Source organism: Schistocerca americana, chromosome 8 (genome assembly GCF_021461395.2).
Source record: "Schistocerca americana isolate TAMUIC-IGC-003095 chromosome 8, iqSchAmer2.1, whole genome shotgun sequence".
Classification (NCBI taxonomy): Eukaryota; Metazoa; Arthropoda; class Insecta; order Orthoptera; family Acrididae; genus Schistocerca; species Schistocerca americana.
Window position 1 is genome coordinate 404,178,834 of NC_060126.1, and position 25,849 is coordinate 404,204,682.

At 38.7% G+C, this 25,849-nt stretch overlaps 1 protein-coding gene across 1 annotated transcript in view; it reads left to right on the plus strand.

The window, feature by feature from the left end:
- LOC124545193 (nuclear receptor corepressor 1-like) overlaps positions 1-25,849 on the plus strand; it is a 266,373-nt gene that overhangs the window by 73,136 nt on the left and 167,388 nt on the right. The window contains exon 9 of the mRNA XM_047124058.1: positions 9,838-10,493. Within this exon, the coding sequence (XP_046980014.1) occupies positions 9,838-10,493 (656 nt within the window). The remainder of the gene's footprint in view (positions 1-9,837; positions 10,494-25,849) is intronic.

The window sequence follows — 25,849 nt, forward strand, 5'->3', positions numbered from 1 at the left end:
TTTGTCTGTGGGAAAGTTTTTTATTTCTACATGTGACGGAGATACCCCTAGCAGAGACATCATGTACACTATGCACGCATTCAAAAATAAACTTATAATTCGTTCAGAAATCAGATTAGAATTTGTTCAAAACCCAACAGGGATGTGTTTCAAAATCAAATGAATAATCAATAGGCCAACATTCATTGGATGCTAGGTGATTTGTGAAACAAGGTTTTTCCTTTAAGAATATGAATTTGGCGCCTCCCCCCCCCCACCCCCTGAAAGTGCTGCCCACGTCAGATGCTTTGATTTTTGTGTCCCCTCCCTCCCTCCCTCCCTAGATCCGAGCCTGGAGTGCAGATCTGCCAGTTTTTCAGATGGTATATTCGGCACCTGCCAAAACATCACATAAAGCCATGAAAAGTTGATTTTGCATCCAATTTGTTGGTATTATTGTAGTAAATGATCGCATAGTTTTTGTGTCTTTCTGTAGTTTTACCTTTGCAGTATGACACCTACAATTTCTGTATTGACTTACTTGAAAGTTTTTTCATTGTTTGAACCCTGAATAAAATACAGCATATATCAACATTACTTTTTTATGCTTACATTTTCTAGGCATAGTAAGGTTTAAATTGAGTGATTTGATATGTTGTACAGTGGTTAGGAAAAATATTTTACTAAAAAATACAGTACAACCTCGTAGTCCTTAACTGCAATAGTCTCAATAAATGACAAGTTTCTGTTTTTCGAAATATGTTTTCTGTGTTTCATTTTGGCACAAGGTCAGTTCTTGCTGTCCTAGCAGGAGCCATAACTAAACTTTATAATTCGGTGCAAATGTAACAGGTACTCATGTTCATTAAATCCTGGGTGGTACAGAATTCAGCCACTTTCTTTTACTAACAACAATGGAAACATTTCATTGCCAATTGATTTCGTAACACAAATGTCAGAAGGAAATGGATTAGTGATGAGTTGTTGCTATATTTTACACGGAGTTTTATGAAGCGACATTCTGCTCACAGTTGTTTAAATTTTTAAAATAATGATTGGTATGCAGTCTGTAAATTTGGTATTGAGCTCACCTCATAGGTGACTATGGTGAAAGAGTGAGGAGCAGGAGACAGTAGTAATGCAGAAGAAAGTATCTCATACAGTGCTGTGAATTGTGGTTTATTTGTCTCATGATGTACATAATCTAAATCATTTGATTCATGTATAGGAGACACATCAGATTGTGGTTTTACCTTTGCAGTATGACACCTACTAGTTCTGTGTTGATTTACTTGAAAGTTTTTTCAGCATTTGACCCCTGAACATAAACAAAGAACAGCTGATACTAACAAACAGTATAATAATAATAATAATAATAATAATAATAATAACACAATTTTGTTATATATACATGCAATAAAATCTAACACTTAATTACCCTTTGCTCAAATTATCATCTCATTGTCTATGAATTCTTTTACTGAATAGTAGCATTTCTCCCAAAGAATCTGCCGTAGCTTCGTTTTTAAAATTTCTGGCTTCATATGAAATATGTCAACATACTTTTCATTTCGCACAGCATAAGTACAACAGTTTATAACAGTAGATAGTAAAGGTTAGCAGTAGTGTGAGAAGGCATGAAGTATGTGTACTTCTACCGACATCAAGCAAGCTTAGCTCTATGAAGTTTACAGGCTGTCACAAAATTCACGAAATCACAAATGTGCTGCGTTTTTGGTGCAATTAATATGAAAAACATCAATAAAAGCTGCAATGATGCGAGTTTTTGTAATATGTGCCCTGAACCTAGTAAAATAGTATAACATGCGTTATAAATGTGTAAATTATATGGGAAAAAATCTTCAGAATATGCATTTACCCCCAAAATGGCCAAAATGTGCAAACACACATTCACATGGAAATCTGAGCTTTTGTGATGACATGTTCGATGACGTCTTTTCATAGATGCAGAATTTCAATGAAATAAAACTATCCTTAGGCTCTGCCACACCCATTTTCTCTGCCTCATATTCATGTCATGACTGAACTTTAACCCAAGTTCCATCTTGTTCTTAACTTTGGCATACTGTCTCTTTATCAGCATTCTCTATATGATTCCTTGTCTTAAAAATGCAAAAGTTACTATGCAGTAAATTGCTGGTCTTTCTCTGTATTTCTAAACAGCAGATTTGATACATGAAATGCCACACATGTTGTACAGCCAAAAATTTGTCTATTCCTGGAGTTGTATCTTTGTCTTGTTCTACAATTTTTTTAATCAAATGAGGCAGATCTCTGTCATATTACAGCAGTGGATTATATATTATTAACATTATGGGCACCTATTTTTCTTCAACCAGACCTTAAAAGTGTTGTTGCATCTCAGCATTGTTTGTTCCACAGAAACTTTTCACCTGCACACTTTTTATGTATCACTTTTTAAATTTCTGCTTCACTCTCCTTAATTTTACTGTTCCGGTTCAGTATTTACCGCTAAAATTTTGTTTTTGTTAACTATAAGTTTCTAACCATACCATTTTTGTTGCATTGACTTTCCTATTGATTACCGTCAAGAATCTCACAGCAGTTATTTCGTAAGTGTCTTTGGGTGTCCTTTTGGCTGTAAATTCATGTAATAGAGCTACTTACGGCATTTTTCTTTATTTTTAAATTTCTCTTCCTTGTAGTTAAAATTAATGTGCGTAGTCTGTAAAATAATGCCGTCAAATTTCTGTGAATGTCTTTTCCAATATCAGTTATGATTTCATACTCATCTGGATAAGGGCTTACTCAAAAGTAATGCCTCAATTTTGTGTGCATGAAAACTCGTAAAGCTTTTTAAATAAAACAAACTTTATCAACATTGTACTCTTTATGCTTCATGTCTACATATTTATTTCCAACATAGTCGCCCTGGCAACAACTGCGTTTCTCCCAATGAGAAACTAGTTTTGTTGATGCCATCACTGTGATGTTTGACTTTGTTGGCAGAGCCACAACTTCCCCTCTTCTTGCACTGGTTCATCGCTCTCAAGTGAAGACCTCAAAAGTGTTCTTTAAGTTTTGAAAACATGAAAGTCAGATGGGGCGAAGAGGGAACTGTATGGAGGATGATTGATGACAGTGAACCCAAAGTGTCGGATTGTTGCAGATATCGCAGCGTTCGTGTGTGGTCTGGCACTGTTGTCCTGAAGGAGAGGGTGTTCCATGTGCGGATAAACTCTTCGAATCTGTGCTTTCAGTTTATCATGCTCCAACAAAGTTGTGTTTCATACTGCCATGTTATTCACTACACTTCAGAGCTCTGTAGTGGCAGAAGATTGCAACATGTGTCAGTGAAGTGGGAAAGTTGATCGGGTAGTGTGCTTAACATGTAATTCCTCAACTGATATTGAGATAAAAAATTACTTTTCGGCATGCCCTCATAATTGTAGCTCAAAATAAGGTTTCTGAATCAGTACCTATGCAGTAGTGTATTTGAGAACTTGATGTGTTCTTCAATTTATTCCAAATAACTCTCTTGCTATCAAAAACAGAGGATTTTGTTGTAGTTGTTTGAAACCATTCTGAAATATTTGAAAAATGTTTCACCATTTTCTCTTTCCCTTAATTTGTAATAGTTGTTTCTGATTCCCAATATTTTGTTGTAGCATTTTGTCTCCAATAACAATTTCAGATCTGTGTTGTCTTTGAAGTTTATCTGTTTCTACTTATATTTACTCTCTCACATGATATTCAACTTTGAGATGCACATTTTAAGTTGCTTTTCCTGTTGATATTCATGTTGAGTGAGATGATACTATTATTAAATTATTCATGTTTCTGTTTGTAATGATTTCAACTCCTGTTACTCTGCAATAACCTTCAGCTTTTTTCCTTTCTTTACGGTCTGTCAGAAATTGTTTATGAATTTACTTATGTTTTTTGGTTTGGACATTTTCATTATATCCAGACTTGTGAAATTCATTCTACCTTTTGTGAGCTATTATGTTTTCCTTTTCTACTGAGCCACACATCTATTAAATGCTGTTAACAGATTCATAAGTATTGCTTCTCTCGAAAATCAGGTTTTCAGCACCTTATTGATGTAAGTTGTTGTGATGCTGGCATTGCTGATAATTTATCACGTAATGAACACACTTACATTTATATCAATCCTCCGAAAAATCAACCTCATAGAGTGTGGTGGAGAGTACTTGTGGTACCACCAATTGATTCCCCCTTTGCTGCTCCAGTTGTGAATGGCAAATGGGAAGAATGATTGTCAGTAAGCCTCTGTATTAGTTCTACTTTCTCAAATTTTCATCGTCATGATCATTTTGTGAGATGTATGTGGGATGAAGTAATATGTTGTCCAGCTCTTCCTGGAAAGTACTTTCATGAAATGCCAGTAGTAAACTTCTCCATGATGCACAATGCCTCTCTCGTAACGTGTGCCACTGGAGTTTGTTGAGCATCTCTGTAATGCTCCCTGCAGACTAAGTGATCCTGCTCTTCATTGGACCTCCTGTATCTCTTCTATCAGTCCTTCTGGGCAAGGGTCCCAGGATGATGAACAGTACTCGAGCACTGGCAAACAAACCCCTTGTAAGCAACTTCTTTCATAGTTGAGCTACATTTCCATAAGATCCTTCCTATTAATCTCAGTGTAGCATCTCCTTTTCCTAATATTTGTTTCATGTGGTCATTCCACTAAAGGTCACTCTGGATAGCGGCTCCTAGGTATTTTATGGTCGATACTGTTTCCAGCAATTTTTCATCACTAGTGTAATTGTATAGCAGTGGAGATCATTTCCTATGTGTGGACAATATGAGATATTTGTTTACACTCAGGGTCAGCTGCTGGAGCCTACACTGTTCACATGTCCTCTACAGATAATTCTGCAAATCAATACTGTCTTCTGGCATTGCTACATTCTTTTACACATCCATATCATCTGCAAACAATCTTAAAGAGCTTCCGACACTTTCTATGAGATCATTTATATACATTGTAAACAGTAACTGCCATATCCCAGTTCCTTGGGACACTCCAGAGACTACTGTACCTTTACTTCTGTTGATTTTGTTCCATTATGAGTGATGTGTTGAGTTGTATCTGCAAGGGAGTCTTGATTCTAGTTGCAAATCTGCTCCGATACATGGTAAGCTCGTATTTTTTTTCACTAAATGGCAATAGAGGACGGTGTCAGATGCGTATCTGAAGCTGAGGAACATGGCATCAACCCGAGTGCTGTTGTCTACAGTGCTGTGGATCTCATGGACGAACAGAGTGAGCTGAGTTTTGCAAGATCTCTGTTCTCGAACTCCGTGTTGAATTTTATAGAAGGGGCATCTGTTCCCAAAAGTGTAAACGTGTTCCATAATTCTACGACAGGTTGATATCAATGATGTAGGTCTATAATTATGTGCATCCGTCCTACAACCCTTCTTGAAAAGGGGAATGACCTGCACTTTTTTCCATTTGTTAGGTACCCTTCATTGCTCCAGCAAACAACAATAAACTGCCGCTAGAAATGCAGCAAATTCCTTGGCATAATCTTTGTAGATTCTTACAGGTATCTTATATTATTGTGATGGATTTCCACAACTGAGTGATTGTAGTTGATTTTCTATTCTGCGCTCGCTTAACTCAACACCTGTCATTTCAATGTTCATACAGTGTTTGAGAGGAGGGGTTGTATTATAGTCTTCCACGGTGTAACAATTTTGGAAGACCAAATTTGGTATTTTGGCATCCTCTCTGTTATCTTCCATTTTGGTTCCAGGTTGATCACTGAGTGACTGAAAAGATGATTTAAGTAAGACCAAAACCTCTTAGGGCTTTTTGTCAGACAAATGACAAAATTTTAGCTTCAAAGTTATCAAATGCTCGTCTCATTGCTGTCATTATCCTTATTTTCACTTTGTTCACATTTTATTTGTCAGCTAGGTTTTGACTTCTCTTGAATCTATAATGAAGCTCTCTTTGTTTATGTAGCAGTTTTCTAACATGGCTATCCACTCACAGTGGAACTTTACTGCCGCTTAACGTATTACTCAAAACATACCTGTCTAAGGCTTATTGAACAATGCTTTTGAATGTTTTACTTTTGTGCTCCACGTCTTTGTCCCCAGCACTGATGTTTGATGTTGACTACTCAGATACTCTGCAATTTTATCCTGTCACTTTAGCTGAGCAAAAATATTTTCATACCGTTCTTAACACTGCTTTTTTTGATAACCCATAGTCATAGTTGTTAACACAGCCTTATGAACACTGATTCTGTCCTTTATGTTAACTGATTTAAGAAGTTCAGGTGTGTTACTAGGAGGTCTGTTACATTCACGAGTTGATTCTCAAGTTACCTGCTTGAAGTAATTTTCGGACAAATAATGTCACAGAAATCCTTGTCTCTGGTACTGGTTTTGATAGCATGAATCTCCCAGTCTATACCTGGAAAGTTGAATTCACACCATATTTTTGTTTGTATAAAGTGACCGCTATTGAGATTTTTATGGGAATCTTGTGCACCTATGTATAAAGTGCACCAACTACAAATAACATTGTCTTGTATTGTACCGTTGTTGCTGTAAAATTGCGAGCCTGTACCTGTTCCTTCATTATTGTTTGAGCCAATACACTTTTAAGTTATGCTGTCATACGTCCAAGTGAACAGCAGTAAAATATAAAAATAGCGAGCTAGGCAATAAAAAAAAACGAACGATCCATGCAAGAAAATGATCTAGTTTCCAAACTAGCAGCACAATCTCACAATGAGGCAATTCTCTTCCAGAGAATCGAGTATGCACTTGACTGTGATCTGATGCAGCTGTGCTATTTAATGCTTCGAGTGTCATTACTGTAGGGTAACACTTCTACATGGCATCAGAGTCATACAATGAAAGTTTTTTTTATATTATTGTTTTGTTAAACAGTGATGTAGCTAATATAATGGAAATTTATTTCATCGTTTGCGATTTTGCTTATATATGTTTACCTTGCTAACGTAAGGACATCTGTTCTTTGTATGTGTGCAGTGTAGGCCCGCACCCTCCTTGTGTTATAGAAACTGGCATGCCCACTCGAGGATTAAGTTATCAGGTAATAAGAAAGAGACATTGATAGGTTGTACTTTCCCACCAAGTTCACAGGATAATTCAAATACGGATTGTCATTGGTGCTGCTCTGTGAAGAAGCAGTTGAATTACCTACTTAGAGTTCAATGGTTGTTCTTGATGGTGGATGGCTGTCTTTTCTAAAGTTGCCTCAGTGGTAATCCACAGCAACATTAACCAATTCACTTGGCTCTTGGATATTGTTTGTGAATACTTGCCCCAGGCTGATATTGTTATATCTTCTCTATTTTTTCCAACATTTTGATATCTTCTGATAAAAATATGTATGCCAACCTGAATACATTGTGCTTTTCTTGTCTCTATTTTCTGTCTGAAGTCATGTCACAGTTCTGAATTACCATTTGCACTCGAGGCAATCCCAGTTAAATATACTGAGTCTCTAACTTTTTGTTGTGATTTAGTAAGCAACTGACTAATGATGATAGGTGGTAACTGTTCAGTTTAAAATTGTCGGTGGCTCTGATATGAATCTCATCTTTATAATTTCTGTAAGTTTGAACGTTTCTCACCCTGTTTTTGAAACTTATATAACTTTTCATTTTGTTAACATTTTTGTAAAAAATTTCATTGAATGTTGATGACTTTCTATCCTGAGACGTAACTGATCACTTCCTGAAAAATCCAGATAATGATACAGTTTTGTTTCATTTTCTTTTGAATCTCTTTAGCTTTATCACAATAATAGATTTTACTGCCAAAGATAGTTTTGTTTTACACTATCCAGTTACACTAATGTGACCACCTGACAAAGACCTTAATAACCATATTTTTTTACATGGACCATTGCGAGATGTGCGGAAGAGAGTCAGTGAGGCTCTGGAAGGTACTGACAGGGATGTGGAGCAGTGCCGACTCCATTGCCAATCCCAACTGCACTATATTTGCCTGTTGAGGGTTCATGGCGCCAACAGCCCGATTAACGTGCTCCAACAGATTCTCAGTTGGGTTTATTCAATAAGCGTGGTGGCCAGGGGAATATGGTAAACTCTCTCAGGTGCTTTTCGAACCACGCACATCCATTGCATTGTCCTGCTGCTAGATGCCATTGTGCTGAGGAAAAACAAATTGCACATAGAGGTGGACATGTTCCCCAAGAACAGAGGTGTACTTTTGTTGATCCATTATGCCTTCCAGCAGAGAATGATGAAATCACCCAGGGAATGCCATGAAAACATTATAAAGATCATGATGCTCCATCCTCTTGCCTGGTCCTTCCTGACAGTTGTTGCAGGGTCATGCACGCCAAAGGCCATATGTTCGGTGGATCATAAAATGTGATTCATTTAAGGAGGTCACCTTTCACCACTCTGTGGATATCCAGTTGTCGTATTGGCATGCAAATTCTAGCCTTTGTCACTGGTGAACAGCAGTCAGAATGGGTACATGAACCTGGCATCTGCTGCAGTCGCACATAGGCAGCAAAGTTCGCTGTATGGTTGTTGAGGAGGCACTGTTGGTAGCCCATTGGTTCATCTGGGTGGTCAATTACTCAACATTTGCATGTCAGTTTGCTTGTATACCTCTCTGCAGCCATCATTCACCTCCGTCATCTATGGCCATTAATCGACTATAGATTCCTCGGCACCAGTTTTGGATAGTTCCCTTTTGCCATGCGTTGTATACTTCAACCACAGTGGCACACAAGCAGTTTACAAATTTAGCCGTTTCAGAAATGCTTCCATCCTTGGCCTCTGAAAGCCAGTGGTTGTACCTCTTTGGGTGTCAAATAAATCACTTTGTTTCCATGTTACGACAATGACTGCATTGTTTTCTGCATTCCCTGACATGGTTTATGTACCCTCCACTGCTAGTGCTGCCACCTGCGATCTGTGATGAGAGGTTACTGCACATTTATGTTGAACATAGGCAGTGATCATATTAATGTGATTGGACCTTGTAGTATTGTGATATTCCTGCCACAAGTCAGGTATTGTTTTGAACATTGCGAGGAGCAGGACGATGTAGTTGAGGAGGATGATGTAGTTGGGAATAAGTAATTTTGGTTGAATGGGTATTGTTGGGCTGATAAAAATATGAGTGTAACTCCCCCTTCTGCACCCTCCCCCTTTCTCCCTCCTCTACTCGTGTTTTCTAGTTCTGGCCCTAAACACTGTGCTTTAGCCTCAGCAGATGTGGGATGATTGTCCTTGGACAGGCCCCTGGCCTGCAGTATACCCAAATTATCCATCCCTAAGTCTGGCTGTCCAGACAGCTAAGCCTAGCTCTAGTTCACCCTAAAAGTTTCGCTTTGTCTTAGAGAGTGGCTGTCATCTTCTTGACGTAGATGAAAATATTTGAAATTTTGGAAGCTGGAGATCCAGTATAAACTTTCCTCTTCATACCATTTCAATTCTCTTGTCTATTTTTAGTGAATGTGGTACTTCCATTTGCTTCACAGAATTTTGTGGATGTTAGTTTGGACTCATGAGCACAGTAGTTCTGCAGTTCAAAAAAGTTTGATTTGAAAGAATAAAATTAAATTTGCAGTGGGATTTGCTACACCATAAAGTTTTATTCACAGTACTTATATGATGGCAGTGCATAAGATAATTTCATTTGGTTAGTTGTCATTTGTACAATGAGTATTTTAGTCTGTTTAATAATTTACACACTCACATTAACTTCGTGTCATTGTGGTGTAAGGAAGTGATGTTGAGGTGAATGTCACTAGTGCTGCTACTACTGTATTCAGTCACTTATGTAAAAAATAGATTAATAAACAACTTTTCTTCACCACAGATGGAAGACAAGAAGATGCGATCCTATGCTGTAATCCCCCCGATACTCTTGGATGCGAGGCAAAGGCGTGTGACGTTCTCTAATGACAATGGTCGTATCGAAGATTTTACGGCAGAATATAAGGAACGACAATTGCTGAATGTTTGGACCGAGTCGGAACGCGAGTTATTTAAAGAGAAGTATTTGCAGCATCCGAAGAACTTCGGCCTCATCGCCTCTTACCTGGAGCGCAAGAGTGTCTGTGATTGCGTCCAGTATTATTACTTGAGTAAGAAGACAGAAAACTACAAACAGCTCCTGCGCAAATCGCGACAACGGACACGCGCTTCTCGAAACAATCCTCACGGGAAAGTAAGTGGTGCCAGTGGTTCCGGGAGTGGTAGTGGTGCTCAGTCCCTTGCCGATGTTCCCGGTGGTGTGACGACTCGTCTCCAACGAGAGCAGCAACAACAGAAGCAGGAGATGGCGCCTCCTCCTCCTTCACCACCTCCTGTGGCACCTGCACCATCCTCGTCACCTGCTCCGTCCGCAACCACGCCTTTAGCAGTTTCTACCACGACATCTACGACATTAGATGTCAAGGACGGTCGACCCACACCAACAGCGTCACCAGCTGACAAGGAACAGACGGCGTCTGACAAGGATAAGTCTTCGGGGTGAGCAGTATTTTGATACTCTGGTGGATGTAGACTTTGCTTTGGATTTTATTTCTGCTTATTACTAGGAAGATGATGCAGAATAGCTTCTGTGTTATACATCTAAACACTTTCTTCATTTTACCAGTTCACACTTTTCACATACATGTTTTAATACTATGATAGTGGGATATCTTGGGTAGAATCCAAATGACATTAAAAGCAAAAACTGTTCACTGAAAAGAAAAAAAAAACCTTAAGCAGTATCTCAGGTTTGAACTTTCAGTTTTTGATGTTGAAGTTTTGTTTGGAATGCGTCAGTGTGATGTTGAGGTACAGGTACCATAACTATTACAGTGCTCCTGTGGTCTTTAGTCCTAAGACTGGTTTGACACAGCTCTCCACAATAGTCTCTCTGGCGCGAGCCTCATCATTTCGAAATAACTACTGCAGTCTACATCCATTTGAATGTGATTACCGTATTCGTCTCTTGCCCCCCCCCCCTTCCCCCCACTAGATTCCCTCCCACCCCTTCCATCTTCCTTGCACCACACTGATTTCTTCCAATAGCATCGTGACAGTTGGCTCAAAATGTGTCGTAAGAGCTGATCCCGTCTCTCAGTCAGTTTGTGCCGTAAATGTTCTTCCCAGTTTTATTAAGTACCTCCTCATTAGTTATTCAGTCTACCCATCTTATCGGCAACATTCTTCTACAGAGCCACACGTCAGAAGTGTTTACTCTCTTTTTGCTTGAACTGCTTATCATTAAAGTTTCACTTCCTTAAAAGGCTACATATTAGACAAATACTTTCAGAAAACATTTCAAAACACTTAAATTTATATTTGATGTTAACAGATTCCTCTTTTCCAGAAATGCTTTCCTTGCAATAGTGAGTCTACATTTTATAACCTCTCTACTGTGTCCATTATCAGTCATTCTACTGGGGTACGCAGCAAAACTGATCAGCTACTTTTAGTGTCTCATTTTCTAATATAAGCCTCATAACATTGTCTGATTTAGTTCAACTACTTACCATTACCCTTGTATTACTTTTGTTGATGTATCAGAACCTCTTTCCAAGGCACTCTCGATTCTGTTCAGTTGCTCTGACAAGTCCTCTACTGTCTCTGATGAAATTACAATGGCATCGGGAAATCTCAGAGTTTTTATTCCTTCTCCATGAACTTTAATTACTATTTGAAATTTCTCCTTAGTTTCCTTTACAGCTTGCTAAGTCTACAGATTGGACAACATTGTGGATAGGCTACAATCTTGTCTCACTCCTTTCTCATCTACTGCTTTCCTTTTGTATCCTTCTACTCATATAGATTGATTTCAGTACAAGCTGAATGTAAATTTTTGCTCTCTCTGTTTTGACCCTACATCCTTCAGAATTTCAAAGACTGTATTCTAATCAACAATGTTTTGAAGGCTTTCTCTAAATCTACAAAGCTATAAATGTAGGTCTGCCTTTTTTTAAACTTAGCTTCTAAGATAAGTCAGTGTGTCAGTATTGCCTCATGAGTACCCACATTTCTCCAGAACTCAAACTGATTTTCACTGAGGTCAGCTTGGTCATCTTGCACCTCTTCTTTTCATTCTTTGATACATAATTCAGGTCTGTATTTTGCAACCATGACTTAATAAACTGATAGTTACATAATATTCACACCTGTTGGTACCTGCTATCTTTGGAATTGAAATTATTCATTCTGACTCTTTCATTTGTCTCATATATCTTGCACACCGGGTGGAATAGTTTTGTACTGGGTGGCTTTATGAAGGATCTCAATAATTCTTAGGGAATATCATCTTCTCCAGGGGCCTTAGTTGGACTTAGGTCATTCAGTGCTCTGTCAGATTCTTCCAACAGTATCATATTCCCATCTCATCTTCATCTGTGTCCTTTGCCTTTCTGTAAAATTGCCTTCAAGATCATTTCCCTGGTAGAGCCTCTCTGTACATACCTTACATCATTCAACTTTCCTTTCTTTGCTTAACACTAATGTACCATCTAAATTCTAGATAGAGTGGCAATATTAGGTTTTTCCATTTCTGTTAGGCCTGCTTCCAAAATTTCGATGTTTTTAATTACTGAACATTAATTTTCCTTACGTCCCCAAGGGAATTTTTAGAATGCAGTGATATAACCTTTGAAAACAAAATATTTGATTTTTGTATATGGTGTAAAATATTTTTGATGCATATTTATACTGACTTACAGAATTCTAAAAAAAAAATTGTCAGTTTCTTCCAGTGACTGTCTTTGTAAAAAGGTATTAAAAACATGCGAATGTATTTTTGCATCAGTTGCCTCAGTTCACATGTAAACAGTGTGGAGGAAGATTGGTTTATTGCGATTCGCATTAAGGATGTTAACATTGGCAGTAATTCATGTAATTTACATCATTTCACAATGTACCGAGTTTCGCAGTCAATCAGTGATAGTATATTCTTAAAGTGAAAAGGCTTGATTCTGATGATGACGTGTACACATTTCAAAGTATTTTGAAGTTTGACATGTGTTGAAACAAAATATTTTGCAGTATCACATGATAATAGTCTTAAGGCCAAAACTGCGATTGTGAAATACAGGGTACCCCAAAAGTTATGACTGGGATGAATATTGTGAAAATGATAAGGGGCAGGGATGGGGTGGATATGGATATAAGCAGAGAGGATGCATTCACCATGGTATGACCGTTGGCAAGCAAAGGGGGTGGGGGGAAACTTTTTGGTGAACTGCGAGAGCTGTCCTTCATTGTGCTATCTGCCGTATTGGATTCAGCTCACATTTCTTCAGTGGGAGGGGCTCGTGTGATAAATGTTCGAACGGTAGAATTTGACGAGATAGGTAAAAAGTGATAAAATGTTATGGATCACTTTATGTAGCATGTGGAATTCGTCATGAATCACAACATGAATGGCACGCAACACATTACAAAACAAAGTGCATTTCACAGAATGTGTTCTGCACACTTTGTGTGTACCTGAAGACATTTCTGTATCCTTCGGAGAAAGTTTGCATCGACATGATGCTTCACTGCAGGTGCGACATAACTGGCCTTGATAATCCAGTGTTCCAGATTCTGCACCTCCACAGGATACACCATGGGCTTCAGGTATCCCCACAGGTAGAAATCTTAGGGGTCAAATCAAGTGAACTTTGCGGCCACTCCATGGGACCATGACAGTCAGTACGACAACTGGGTAGCTGCGTATCAAGCTATTATTGTACTCAGGCACCCTACCCTGCTGAAAACACAAAGAAAATGTCCCATCTTTATTGAGAAGTGTAGACATGACCACTTCATCTGGCAGATAGGTCGCAGCATTAAGCATTTCTGCCAGCAAGGTAGGACCAATGAGATGCATTCACCAAGTGCCGCACTATACTGTCACTTTGCCATGTCCTGAGGCCTACAGGGAGACGTCCACCTTGAGTTATCCAATGACCAGTATCGCAAGTTGTGGTTTTTGACTTGCTCATTCATGTAAAAATTCACCTCTTTACTAAAGAGTATGTCATAAGCAATACTGTGATTGGTGGCTGCACGCTCTGATTAGGGTCATCTTCTGCCAGATGTTTTTGGAGTTGCATTTTAAATGGGTGCCATTTCTGTCTGTGTAGGATTCAGTGGATACTTCTCCGAGGAGTGCCACACCATTGTGCCAGTCACCTGATACCTTGGACAGGATTCGTGGCCACTGCTGCTAACACTGGCGTGTTTTTAGTCTTGTCAGTTGCTGTGTGGGGATAGCCAGTAAAAGGGCTTATCTGCCACCAATCCCATTTCTTGAAATTTTCTGATCAATTTCCTGACGACACTCTCCGTTCCCTGCTACCTGTGTTGCTAGTTGAAGTCACTGGTAATTGCCTTGGAACTCCGGACACCAGCTAGCAGGATGATTTAGATCCTCTATTCTTCAGTCAGTGGCACATTGTTAACGGCACACCTGCAAGAAAGTAAGCAAAACGTTTGAGCATGTTGGATGATAAATTACGCATATTATAACAAATGACACATGACTTTTTACCAGTCAAAGTTATAGCAAAATGGACTTCACCATTGTGTTTCTGGTCAAATTCTACACTTAAAACATGTATCACATGACCCCCCCCCCCCCCCCCCCCCTCTCCTCCTCTCATTGAAGAACTGTGAACTGAATCCTATATGAAGGGTACCAAGATGACAGACTGCTCTCACAGGTCACCCAGAAAGTTTCACCACACCCCCTTTGCTTATATCAATATCCCCCTCGTCCCTTCCTATTGCCATTTGTGCACTATTTAGAGCAGTTCTGACTTTTGGACACACCATAAATAATCTGTACAGTCAACGCTGAAGATGATATACTTTGTACCCTTGTGCATCCAACCTAGTGTTAATGATCTCTAAATTCATTTTCTTAATGCTCCTTATTCTCATGGATCCTACACTTGAGCGATTAACATTTTAACATTTTTTGTTTCTATGAATTTGCATTTTTGTTTTTGTGTACCATAAGAAATTTTCTCTGTGTTAAAATTACTTCACATTTGAGATAAAATTTGAATTTTCAAAGATGTTTACCGTCTTCATTGTCAGAGGGTGGCTTAAGCTCCAGCACTAAGGTTGATCCATGACAGTACCTCTTTGTAAAGAATGTATATGTTTGGGGGAGGGTGGGGGTGAGAGAGAGAGAGAGAGAGAGAGAGAGAGAGAGAGAGAGAGAGAGAGAGGGGGGGGGGAAGGGGGAGGGGGTACCACTTATTCTGATATCCCTCTTAACTTTAAGACATTGGGAATTCCAGTGACAGATGCATTTTTGATCAGGATTACCCCCTCATAGGGACAGTCTTGCTGCTTACTATAGAGTGGGTTTGGGAGTGCCATCTTTCTTCTCCAAACGACTTTGTTGCTTCGTTGATATACAACAACTCACATTTTATTTCTGCTGTCACTGCATAACACTCCTGAAGCCATGAAAATAATTGCTGCAGAGAGAGAGAGAGAGAAAGGGAGAGGGTGAAGCAGTGTGTGTGTTGGTCACATTGTAGACTGTTGAGGAGTCCCAATTCATTCTCAAATGTATTGCTGCAGTCACAGTTAGTTGTTTAGTTAGTTTCATATTCCATGGATCATTTGCACAATAAATGGTAATGATGTAGAACAAGTCATTTTATATTCTCATAAAAATTAGTTTGTAAATATTTCTACATGGTGATAGTTTTCAAATGGTTTAGTTTTTTGAGTTAGTAATTCCTACTCACCACGTTCTACACATTTCAATAATAGAAATTCTTCTATGAAATAGATGAAGTTGTCAAGAAGAAACTTTTTCAGTCTTTTTTCTTTTGCTGCTCGTCAGACTGCTATATCACTGGATACCCCTTTTTGTGCTAAAGTCAACATTAATGTGGAGTAATTAATTTAATTTTTTCCTCTGGTATTGTAATTACGTATATCGTTGTACCTTTTGAACGGCAGTTGATTATTTGCAAAAATTTAATGATGAAATAAATATGCTATGAGGCAGTAATCAAAATGCCTAACTCCTTAAACAGATGTCTACAAGAAGACCATGTGTGAACACTACGTTTTATTCTCACAGCATATTTTTCTGAACAGAGTTCCAAAATGTGTTTTTTCCAATATAAATTCTCATCAATATGGATATCCAAGAATATTGAAGTTTCCACCCTATTTATTATTTTCACACTGTGTTACACTTATCATTGGTGTAGTATCTCTAGATGCACAAAAACAGACTATGTTGGGTCTTTAAAACTGGGAGTGAGATCATTCGCAGGAAACCGATAAGAATTAATTTTAAGGACATTGTACAAGTATGTATGCTTTGATTCAGTTAGCGAAAGAGGGTACAGCAATCACAGGCAACTTGAATTTATTGTAGAAGGTACAGAGTTCTGTTACTGAGTGACCATCTTCAATGCTAGAGGTAATACAGGAACCAGTTAGCATACAGTCACATACATGTTAAACGTCAAAGTACAATTGTAAAAATTTCACATGTAAGTGGATATTATATATCAGCACATAAAAGTAACACATTTCAGCCAATTCTTGGACTATAGACGTCAAGAGCTCAAATTGCTCTAACATCGCTGTTTACAGTTATCTGGTCTCAGGGTACATCATACATGGCTATAGGCCTCTCTGCACATGTCATGTAACAATAACACATTATATATAATAGCTAGTTATTTGTATTATCATGTGTAGCAAATGTATGTATTGTCGATATGCGACAGAAGTGACTGCAACAGTCAGTGATGTTAAAACAGAAAACATTCTTTTCAACCAAAGTGGTAGTAATGTGACTTACTTCATGTAGGTGACTAATAATATTTATGTAATTGTTATACATATTGTATCAAAGATGTACACTGTATATAAATTTGTCTATAAACAGTACACATTCATTGGTTTATATAAAATTTAACGACAGTAGTTAAAAAAAAGGATTACATGAAAACCACAGTTGTAGGAACACAACTATGTGCCCCGAGTGATGCTTATGTTAACTAGTCACTCTCTAGCTTAGTGTAATTTCTATAATTATGCATCACTACCAGCACTAAAAGAAACATAAGGTACAAACAGATCTCGGATTTAAAGTATGTTATTTCAAGTTTAATAAATAATGGAACAAAATTCATCTAAAGTGAGTGTGAGTGAGTGACAGCCAGTTGCTGAGCAGTTCAGATGCTTATACGTGATAAGGTGCCCTTACATCACAAGTAATATAAGGGTAAATGATGTTATATTAGTTTACTGATAGACATTATAGATAGCAAACCGTTGATAAACTGCTTAAATGCATCTAAATTCAATTATGGAAGCTCACAGAGCATACATACTCATAAATAGTGTTCGAGGTGGATAGCCGTAAACATGTCATTCGTGCCCAATCCATGCGTCTTTGGCATTCACCTCATTTGGTCAACCACGACAGATCTTCAAATTTCAAAAACTGGTAGCTCTCGTGGACACCTGATCACGGAGCAGCCCCCCCCCCCACCCCCCCCCCTCTCAAAGAGATGCTTGATGGCAATTAATATTGATGTTGACATTCTCCGACAAATTTATACACCTATCCTCTTCACATGGATACAACTTCCTCATCATCGAGGACATCACAGTCACAACATAGCCACTTGAAATCGGATGGGCAGCATAATTTGACTTATCAGCTGCATCACTCCACTCTCAAGCAACTTGCCCTTAATTGTCTGCCAGTTTGTCCCCATAACACTTGTCATAATGTGGGCAGTAAGTCTTTTATATGCCCAATCTGTGGTGCACATTTCTTTTTGCAACATTATTCCTTAAGATCAAGCCCCACTGTATGTGGTTGAAAATACTATGTTCGTGTATATATATATATATATATATATATATATATATATATATATATATATATATATAAAAACAAAGATGATGTGACTTACCAAATGAAAGTGCTGGCAGGTCGACAGACACACAAACAAACACAAACATACACACAAAATTCAAGCTTTCGCAACAAACTGTTGCCTCATCAGGAAAGAAGGAAGGAGAGGGAAAGACGAAAGGATGTGGGTTTTAAGGGAGAGGGTAAGGAGTCATTCCAATCCCGGGAGCGGAAAGACTTACCTTAGGGGGAAAAAAGGACGGGTATACACTCGCACACACACACATATCCATCCACACATGATGGATATGTGTGTGTGTGCGAGTGTATACCCGTCCTTTTTTCCCCCTAAGGTAAGTCTTTCCGCTCCCGGGATTGGAATGACTCCTTACCCTCTCCCTTAAAACCCACATCCTTTCGTCTTTCCCTCTCCTTCCTTCTTTCCTGATGAGGCAACAGTTTGTTGCGAAAGCTTGAATTTTGTGTGTATGTTTGTGTTTGTTTGTGTGTCTGTCGACCTGCCAGCACTTTCATTTGGTAAGTCACATCATCTTTGTTTTTAGATATATATTTCCTACGTGGAATGTTTCCCACTATTTTTTTTTTATATATATATATATATATATATATATATATATATATATATATATATATATATATATATATATAAAAACAAAGATGAGGTGACTTACCGAACAAAAGTGCTGGCAGGTCGATAGACACACAAACAAACACAAACACACACACAAAATTCAAGCTTTCGCAACAAACTGTTGCCTCATCAGGAAAGAGGGAAGGAGAGGGGAAGACGAAAGGAAGTGGGTTTTAAGGGAGAGGGTAAGGAGTCATTCCAATCCCGGGGGCGGAAAGACTTACCTTAGGGGGAAAAAAGGACAGGTATACACTCGCACACACGCACATATCCATCCACACATACAGACACAAGCAGACATGGTCTTTAAATATGTCTGCTTGTGTCTGTATGTGTGGATGGATATGTGCGTGTGTGCGAGTGTATACCTGTCCTTTTTTCCCCCTAAGGTAAGTCTTTCCGCTCCCGGGATTGGAATGACTCCTTACCCTCTCCCTTAAAACCCACTTCCTTTCGTCTTCCCCTCTCCTTCCCTCTTTCCTGATGAGGCAACAGTTTGTTGCGAAAGCTTGAATTTTGTGTGTGTGTTTGTGTTTGTTTGTGTGTCTATCGACCTGCCAGCACTTTTGTTCGGTAAGTCACCTCATCTTTGTTTTTATATATAATTTTTCCCACGTGGAATGTTTCCTTCCATTATATATATATATATATATATATATATATATATATATATATTAGGGAAACATTCCACGTGGGAAAAATATATTTAAAAACAAAGATGATGTGACTTATTGTGACTTACGATACGAAAGTGCTGGCAGGTCGATAGAAACACAAACAAACACATACATACACACAAAATTCTAGCTTTTGCAACCAATGGTTGCTTCGTCAGGAAAGAGGGAAGGAGAGGGAAAGACGAAAGGATGTGGGTTTTAAGGGAGAGGGTAAGGAGTCATTCCAATCCCGGGAGCGGAAAGACTTACCTTAGGGGGGAAAAAAGGACAGGTATACACTCGCGCGCGCGCGCACGCACACACACACACACACACACACACACACACACACACACACACACACACACACACACGTACATACATCCGCACATAAACAGACACAAGCAGATATATATACGAACTGAAGCAGTTCTGTCACTAATTTCCCTTAATAGGGCAAACAAACGTATTGGCACTGCTGTCATCAGCGTTAGAAAAACTTCCCACTTTTTTGTGAACTATATTATTGTAGATGATGTTGATATGAGTAATTGTTGACTTTCCCAATATATTCGATTATGTTCAACTTGGATTCATATTCTGTATTGGAAAGCAGTGTTTACATTAACTAGTTAAAAGCAAAAATGGAAAAATGCCTTTCTGTGTTGGTTTGGATGCTTAGAGATATGGTTAATAATTCTATAAGTACATGTACTCTTTCAATAGATAGCTAAGGTAAGTTTATCACTAGAAATGCTGATATGATACAATTTTGCAGTGCCTGTGTTGTTCAGAAGTACAGGGCAATATTCCTTCAGATGTACATGTGTGTCTGAAGGAACATTGCATTGTACTTCCGAACCACACAGGCACTGCAATACTGTATTTATCTGCCGACACTGGGCAAGTGACTTTCAATTAAAATGTCTCCCCTGTATGGGTATGTACATAGTGGATGTGTGAGTGCAGGTTGTAGACATATGGTTGACGTTTTGTGGAAGTTTGGGTCTAGCTGTGAAGCATGCTCGGATAGTCTAATGGTAAGGCAATTGCTCATGAAAAGTGAGAAATCCATTATACACCTGACAGTAGTCCATATTTGGAATTGTGAATACATTTCATTTCATGTAGAAGTGCCAATGGTTAAGTCTTGTAACCATTTCATGTGTAAATACAGTTTTATTATGTAAATTATTAAACCTGTTGACAGTAATATTGATGTCATAGTCATCACCTTTTGCTAGAAGCAGAGTATCATCTTCATATCTACGATACTATATATAGACATATTTGCCACTTATGGACATCTGGAAACAATTAGTTTTCCTATGAACTGATAAAAATAACTGCTAGGTAACCTGATAATACGCTGCCCATACTTAAACCATCTTCTTGTGTGAATATTTCTCCATCAAAAAGCATCTCAAGGAATTCTCTTACTTTGCTAGGTAGTATATTTTGCATTAAAAAGTTTTATTTAATAATCTATATAGTTTCAGTTATTAGAATATTAGTATATAAATTGTCTGTGTGTTTAATGAGGTGAATTTCAAGTCGTTTGACTCTGATAAGTCTCTTATTTTTCCAGTCAACTCTGAGCTATTTTTCACAGAGTAGCCTGATAGTGAGCAGTAGACATGGACCCTTCCTTGAAGTAACTAGTAAATGCCATGAGTCTTTTAAGAAAGCGCTTTGTACATATCCAGCAATATTCCACGAATATACAGATTATTATCCAAAACTTTCTGATGCAAAATATACTATCTAATGATGAAGCAAGAGAATTCCTTTAGGTGCTTACACTTATTTTAAATTATAATTATTTTAAATTCAGGGAGAAGTATTCTTACAAGATGATGGTTTAAGAATGAGTAGCCCATTATTAGGTTTCCTAGTAGATTTTTTTTTTTTTTTTTCAATTTGTTGGAAAAGAGATTGATTCAATATCGTCCAGAAGTGACAAATAGACTGAAAAATTACTTTAGATGTGTAGTTGGTACATAGTTAACTATTAAAAGGTGATTACAGTGCTTTTGAAACGGAGTCAAACAGACTCGTAAATTTGTAGACTTAACCATTAGCATTTCTAGTGATAAACATATCTTTGCTATCTATAGGAAAAGTAGATGTACCAGTAGCATTATCAGCTGTGTGTCTAACCCCCAGAGCCAACATAAGACAGCATTTATCCATTTTGCATTTAACTGGTTAATAAAAACCCTGCTTTCCAATATACAATATGGATCCAAGTTGAACACAATCAAATATATTGGGGTAGTCAACAATTACCCATATATTTATATCATCAACATCTACAATAATACAGTTAATAAAATAAAGTGGGAAGTGTTTCTAACACTGATGACAGCAGAGACAATAAATTTGTCTACCCTATTAGGGGACAGAATTGCTTCCGTTAATAAAAAATGTAAAAAGAACATAACATTTTCAACCACAGATTATCAGGGCTCAGTATTGAGGAACATTATTGTAAAAAGAAATGTGTACCATGGATTGAGTGTATACGAGATGTGTGGTGTGTGTTACACGAGATGGACTGGCAGACAGTTAGAGGTTAGATTTGGCGAGCATGTAGCTTGAGAGTGCAATGATACAACTGATAAATCAAATTATGCTGCCCATCTGATTTCAAGGGCCACAGTTTGCCCATTATGTCCTCACATATGAAGATTCACACAGATGAGTCACAGACATGCACAACAAAAGGACTGCCAAACAAGTAGAAATTAAACTAGAAAATACATACTTTAAATTGAGATCTATTTGTATTTTACGTTTATATTAACACTGGTAATGATACATAATTATGGAAATTACAATAAATAAATAGGTGATAAGTTAACATAAACACCACTAAGTGCACATAATGATGATGTACCTAAAATCGTGGTTTTGGTAGAATCCTCTTTCAACTACTGTTGTTCAATTTTGCAGAAACCAATGGATGTGTAATGATACATTTATACACAATGTACTTCCTTGATACAATATGAATAGCATTCATCATTAGCCACTTACGTGAAGTGGTTCACATTACTACACTGTGATTGTAATGAATTTTTGCTGCTTTAACATCACTCACTGTTGTAGTCACTTCCATTGTACTGTATATTGACTGTAAATGTGTTTGTTTATAACGGCTTTTCTCGTGGCAGTATAAATAACCTGCTATCGTATACAGACCATTACTGTAACATGTAGGGGCACCATAGTCATGTATAATGTAGTCTGATGCTGGTTGTGAGGTAACTGTAAACAGTGGCCTAAGTGTAATTTGAACTCTCGACATGTATAATCTAAGAGGACTATGCCAAATATTGGCTGATAACACATTAACTTTATCTGCTTGTATGTACATCCTCTTATATACAATCCAGCCACATTAATGTGACCAACATCTACATTCGACATCAACTTGCTATAACCTTTCACAGAGGCAGGTAGCAGCACTACTAGTGAAAAGTGTGTAATGCGTTTTGGGGCATGCGGAAATGGAGCAGTTTATCTGACATCTAAAAGAGCATGTCATTGGATTTCGGGTCAAGGGTGCAAATATTTATGAAATGGTTAGTCTGTAAACTGTTTACTTGCCACCATGGTTAATATATAATGTGCGTAGCAAATTGGCACTATCCAAAACTGGCGCCAAAGTGACTGTGGTTCATACACCACCGGGCATAGATGATGAGGTTAAATGACAGCTGCGGAGATGTGTATGGGCAAATACATAGCAACTGTTGAGCATATGATCACCAAAATGAACAGAGGAGCTACCAGCAGTATGTCCTCTACAACTATTTAGTGAATATTGCTCCATATGGGCCTCCACAGCATCCATGTTTACTGCTGTTCATTGGCAGCAGAGACTGGAAGGTTCACACCAATACCACAGCTGTACATCCACTGAATAATGACAGGTGGCCTTTCCGTATGAATTACTTTTTATGCTCTTATTGGACGTGAAATGTCTCAAAGGAAACATCCTGCAGCAATTGCCGGAAGAGTGCAGGCTGGAGGAGGTAGTGTTCCATTGGTGATCTTGTCATTCTAGAAGGTACAGTGGATCAGCACAAGTATGCATCTATCCTTGGAGACCCTGTCTACCCCTACATACAGTTTGTTTTTCCTTGGCATGATGCCATCTACCACCAGGACGATATAATGTGTCACACAGCTCGCAAAGTACATGCATGGTTCGAAAAGCACCAGGCTGCATTTGCCATACTCTGCTGGTTATTGAGCTCCCTGGATTTAAAGCCAATCGACAGTCTGTGGGATCACCTTGATTGGGCTGTTCGCACCATGGATCTTCAACTGAGAAACCAAGCACAGCTGGCCACGGAGCTGGAGTCTATGTGGCTCCACATTGTTGTCGATACCTTCTACAACCTTATTGACTCTCCTTGCATGTCTCATAGTGGCCCGGGCTCTAAAAGTTGGTTATTGAGGCTTTTGCAGGCTGCCACATTAATGTAGTATTGAAAATGGGTCAGTCAGTGATCTGAGTCTAGATCTGCTACAATAAACAAAAGTTGCCGCTGATTGCTGTACCTTCTTTCACCAATTCAAATAAATTGAGCACTTCCAGCTTTCAGATGGAGTCAGATATAAAAATATGCTTGGGTTGGTTACAGTAGCAGTATCATCCACAAAAGAACTAATTCTGCTTGTTGTGTATTTCCCCAGGGAAGTGTCCTGGGACCTCTGCTGTTCCTGATCTTTATAAATGACCTGGGTGACAATCTGAGCAATTCTCTTAGGTTGTTCGCAGATGGTGCTGTAATTTACCATCTAGTAAGGTCATCCGAAGACCAGTATCAGTTGCAAAGCGATTTAGAAAAGATTGCTGTATGGTGTGGCAGGTGGCAGTTGACGCTAAATAATGAAAAGTGTGAGGTGATCCACATGAGTTCCAAAAGAAATCCATTGGAATTCGATTACTCGATAAATAGTACAATTCTCAAGGCTGTCAATTCAACTAAGTACCTGGGTGTAAAAATTACGAACAACTTCAGTTGGAAAGACCACATAGATAATATTGTGGGGAAGGCGAGCCAAGGGTTGCGTTTCATTGGCAGGACACTTAGAAGATGCAACAAGTCCACTAAAGAGACAGCTTACACTACACTCGTTCGTCCTCTGTTAGAATATTGCTGCGCGGTGTGGGATGCTTACCAGGTGGAATTGACGGAGGACATCGAAAGGGTGCAAGAAAGGGCAGCTCGTTTTGTATTATCACGTAATAGGGGGGAGAGTGTGGCAGATATGATACGCGAGTCGGGATGGAAGTCATTAAAGCAAAGACGTTTTTCGTCGCGGCGAGATCTATTTACGAAATTTCAGTCACCAACTTTCTCTTCCGAATGCGAAAATATTTTGTTGAGCCCAACCTACATAGGTAGGAATGATCATCAAAATAAAATAAGAGAAGTCAGAGCTCGAATAGAAAGGTTTAGGTGTTCGTTTTTTCCGCGCGCTGTTCAGGAGTGGGATGGTAAGGAGATAGTATGATTGTGGTTTGATGAACCCTCTGCCAAGCACTTAAATGTGAATTGCAGAGTAATCATGTAGATGTAGATGAAGATGGAAGATTGTTAGCGTGTATGTATAACCAATGTATATCAACAACACCTGTTGGTAGCTGAGGTTTTCAATTAATTATCATTTATTTCTATAGAAGCTGCACGCCCATCAATGCTATCTGTTCTTTCAAGAACAGTTACTATCTTCATATATAGTTAAAGGCTACCTGGCCATTGACCTTCGTCTGTGCGAATGCGCACAGGTTGCCCAAACTCTTACGGGAATCATCACCTTAGTGTGTGCGAGTAATGAGTGGGTGGGCCAATATGTATTAGGAACATTACATTTGTAGATTGTGGACAGATGGGAATGTGGGTCTCACCGGAAGTGTGCAAGGAATAAGTCCCTGCAGCCATGCTATTCATCTGTGTCCTTGATGGCTCAGATGGATAGAGCGTCTGCCATGTAAGCAGGAGATCCTGGGTTTGAGTCCCGGTCGGGGCACGCATTTTCAGCTGTCACCATCAAGGTATATCAACAACACCTGTTGGCAGCTGAGGGTTTCAATTAATTTTCATTTATGTAGAGGTATCTGTTGAGAAACCAGACAAATGTGTGGTTCCTGAAGAGGAGCCGCAGCCTTTTCAGTAGTTGCAAGGGCAACAGTCCGTATGATTGACTCATCTGGCCTTGTAACGTTAACCAAAACGCCTTGCTGTACTGGTACTACGAACAGCTGAAAGCAAGGCGAAACTACAGCCGTAATTTTTCCCGATGGCATACAGCTTTACTGTATGGTTATTGATGATGGTGTCCTCTTGGGTAAACTATTCCGGAGGTAAAATAGTCCTCCATTCGGATCTCCGGGCGGGGACTAGTCAGGAGGACATTGTTATCAGGAGAAAGAAAACTGGCATTCTACGGATCGGAGTGTGGAATGTCAGAGCCCTTAATCAGACAGGTAGGTTAGAAAATTTAAAAAGGGAAATGGATAGGTTAAAGGTAGGTATAGTGGGAATCAGTGAAGTTCGGTGGCAGGAGGAACAAGACTTCTGCTGAGGTGATTACAGGGTTATAAATACAAGATCAAATAGGGGTAATGCAGGAGTAGGTTTAATCATGAATA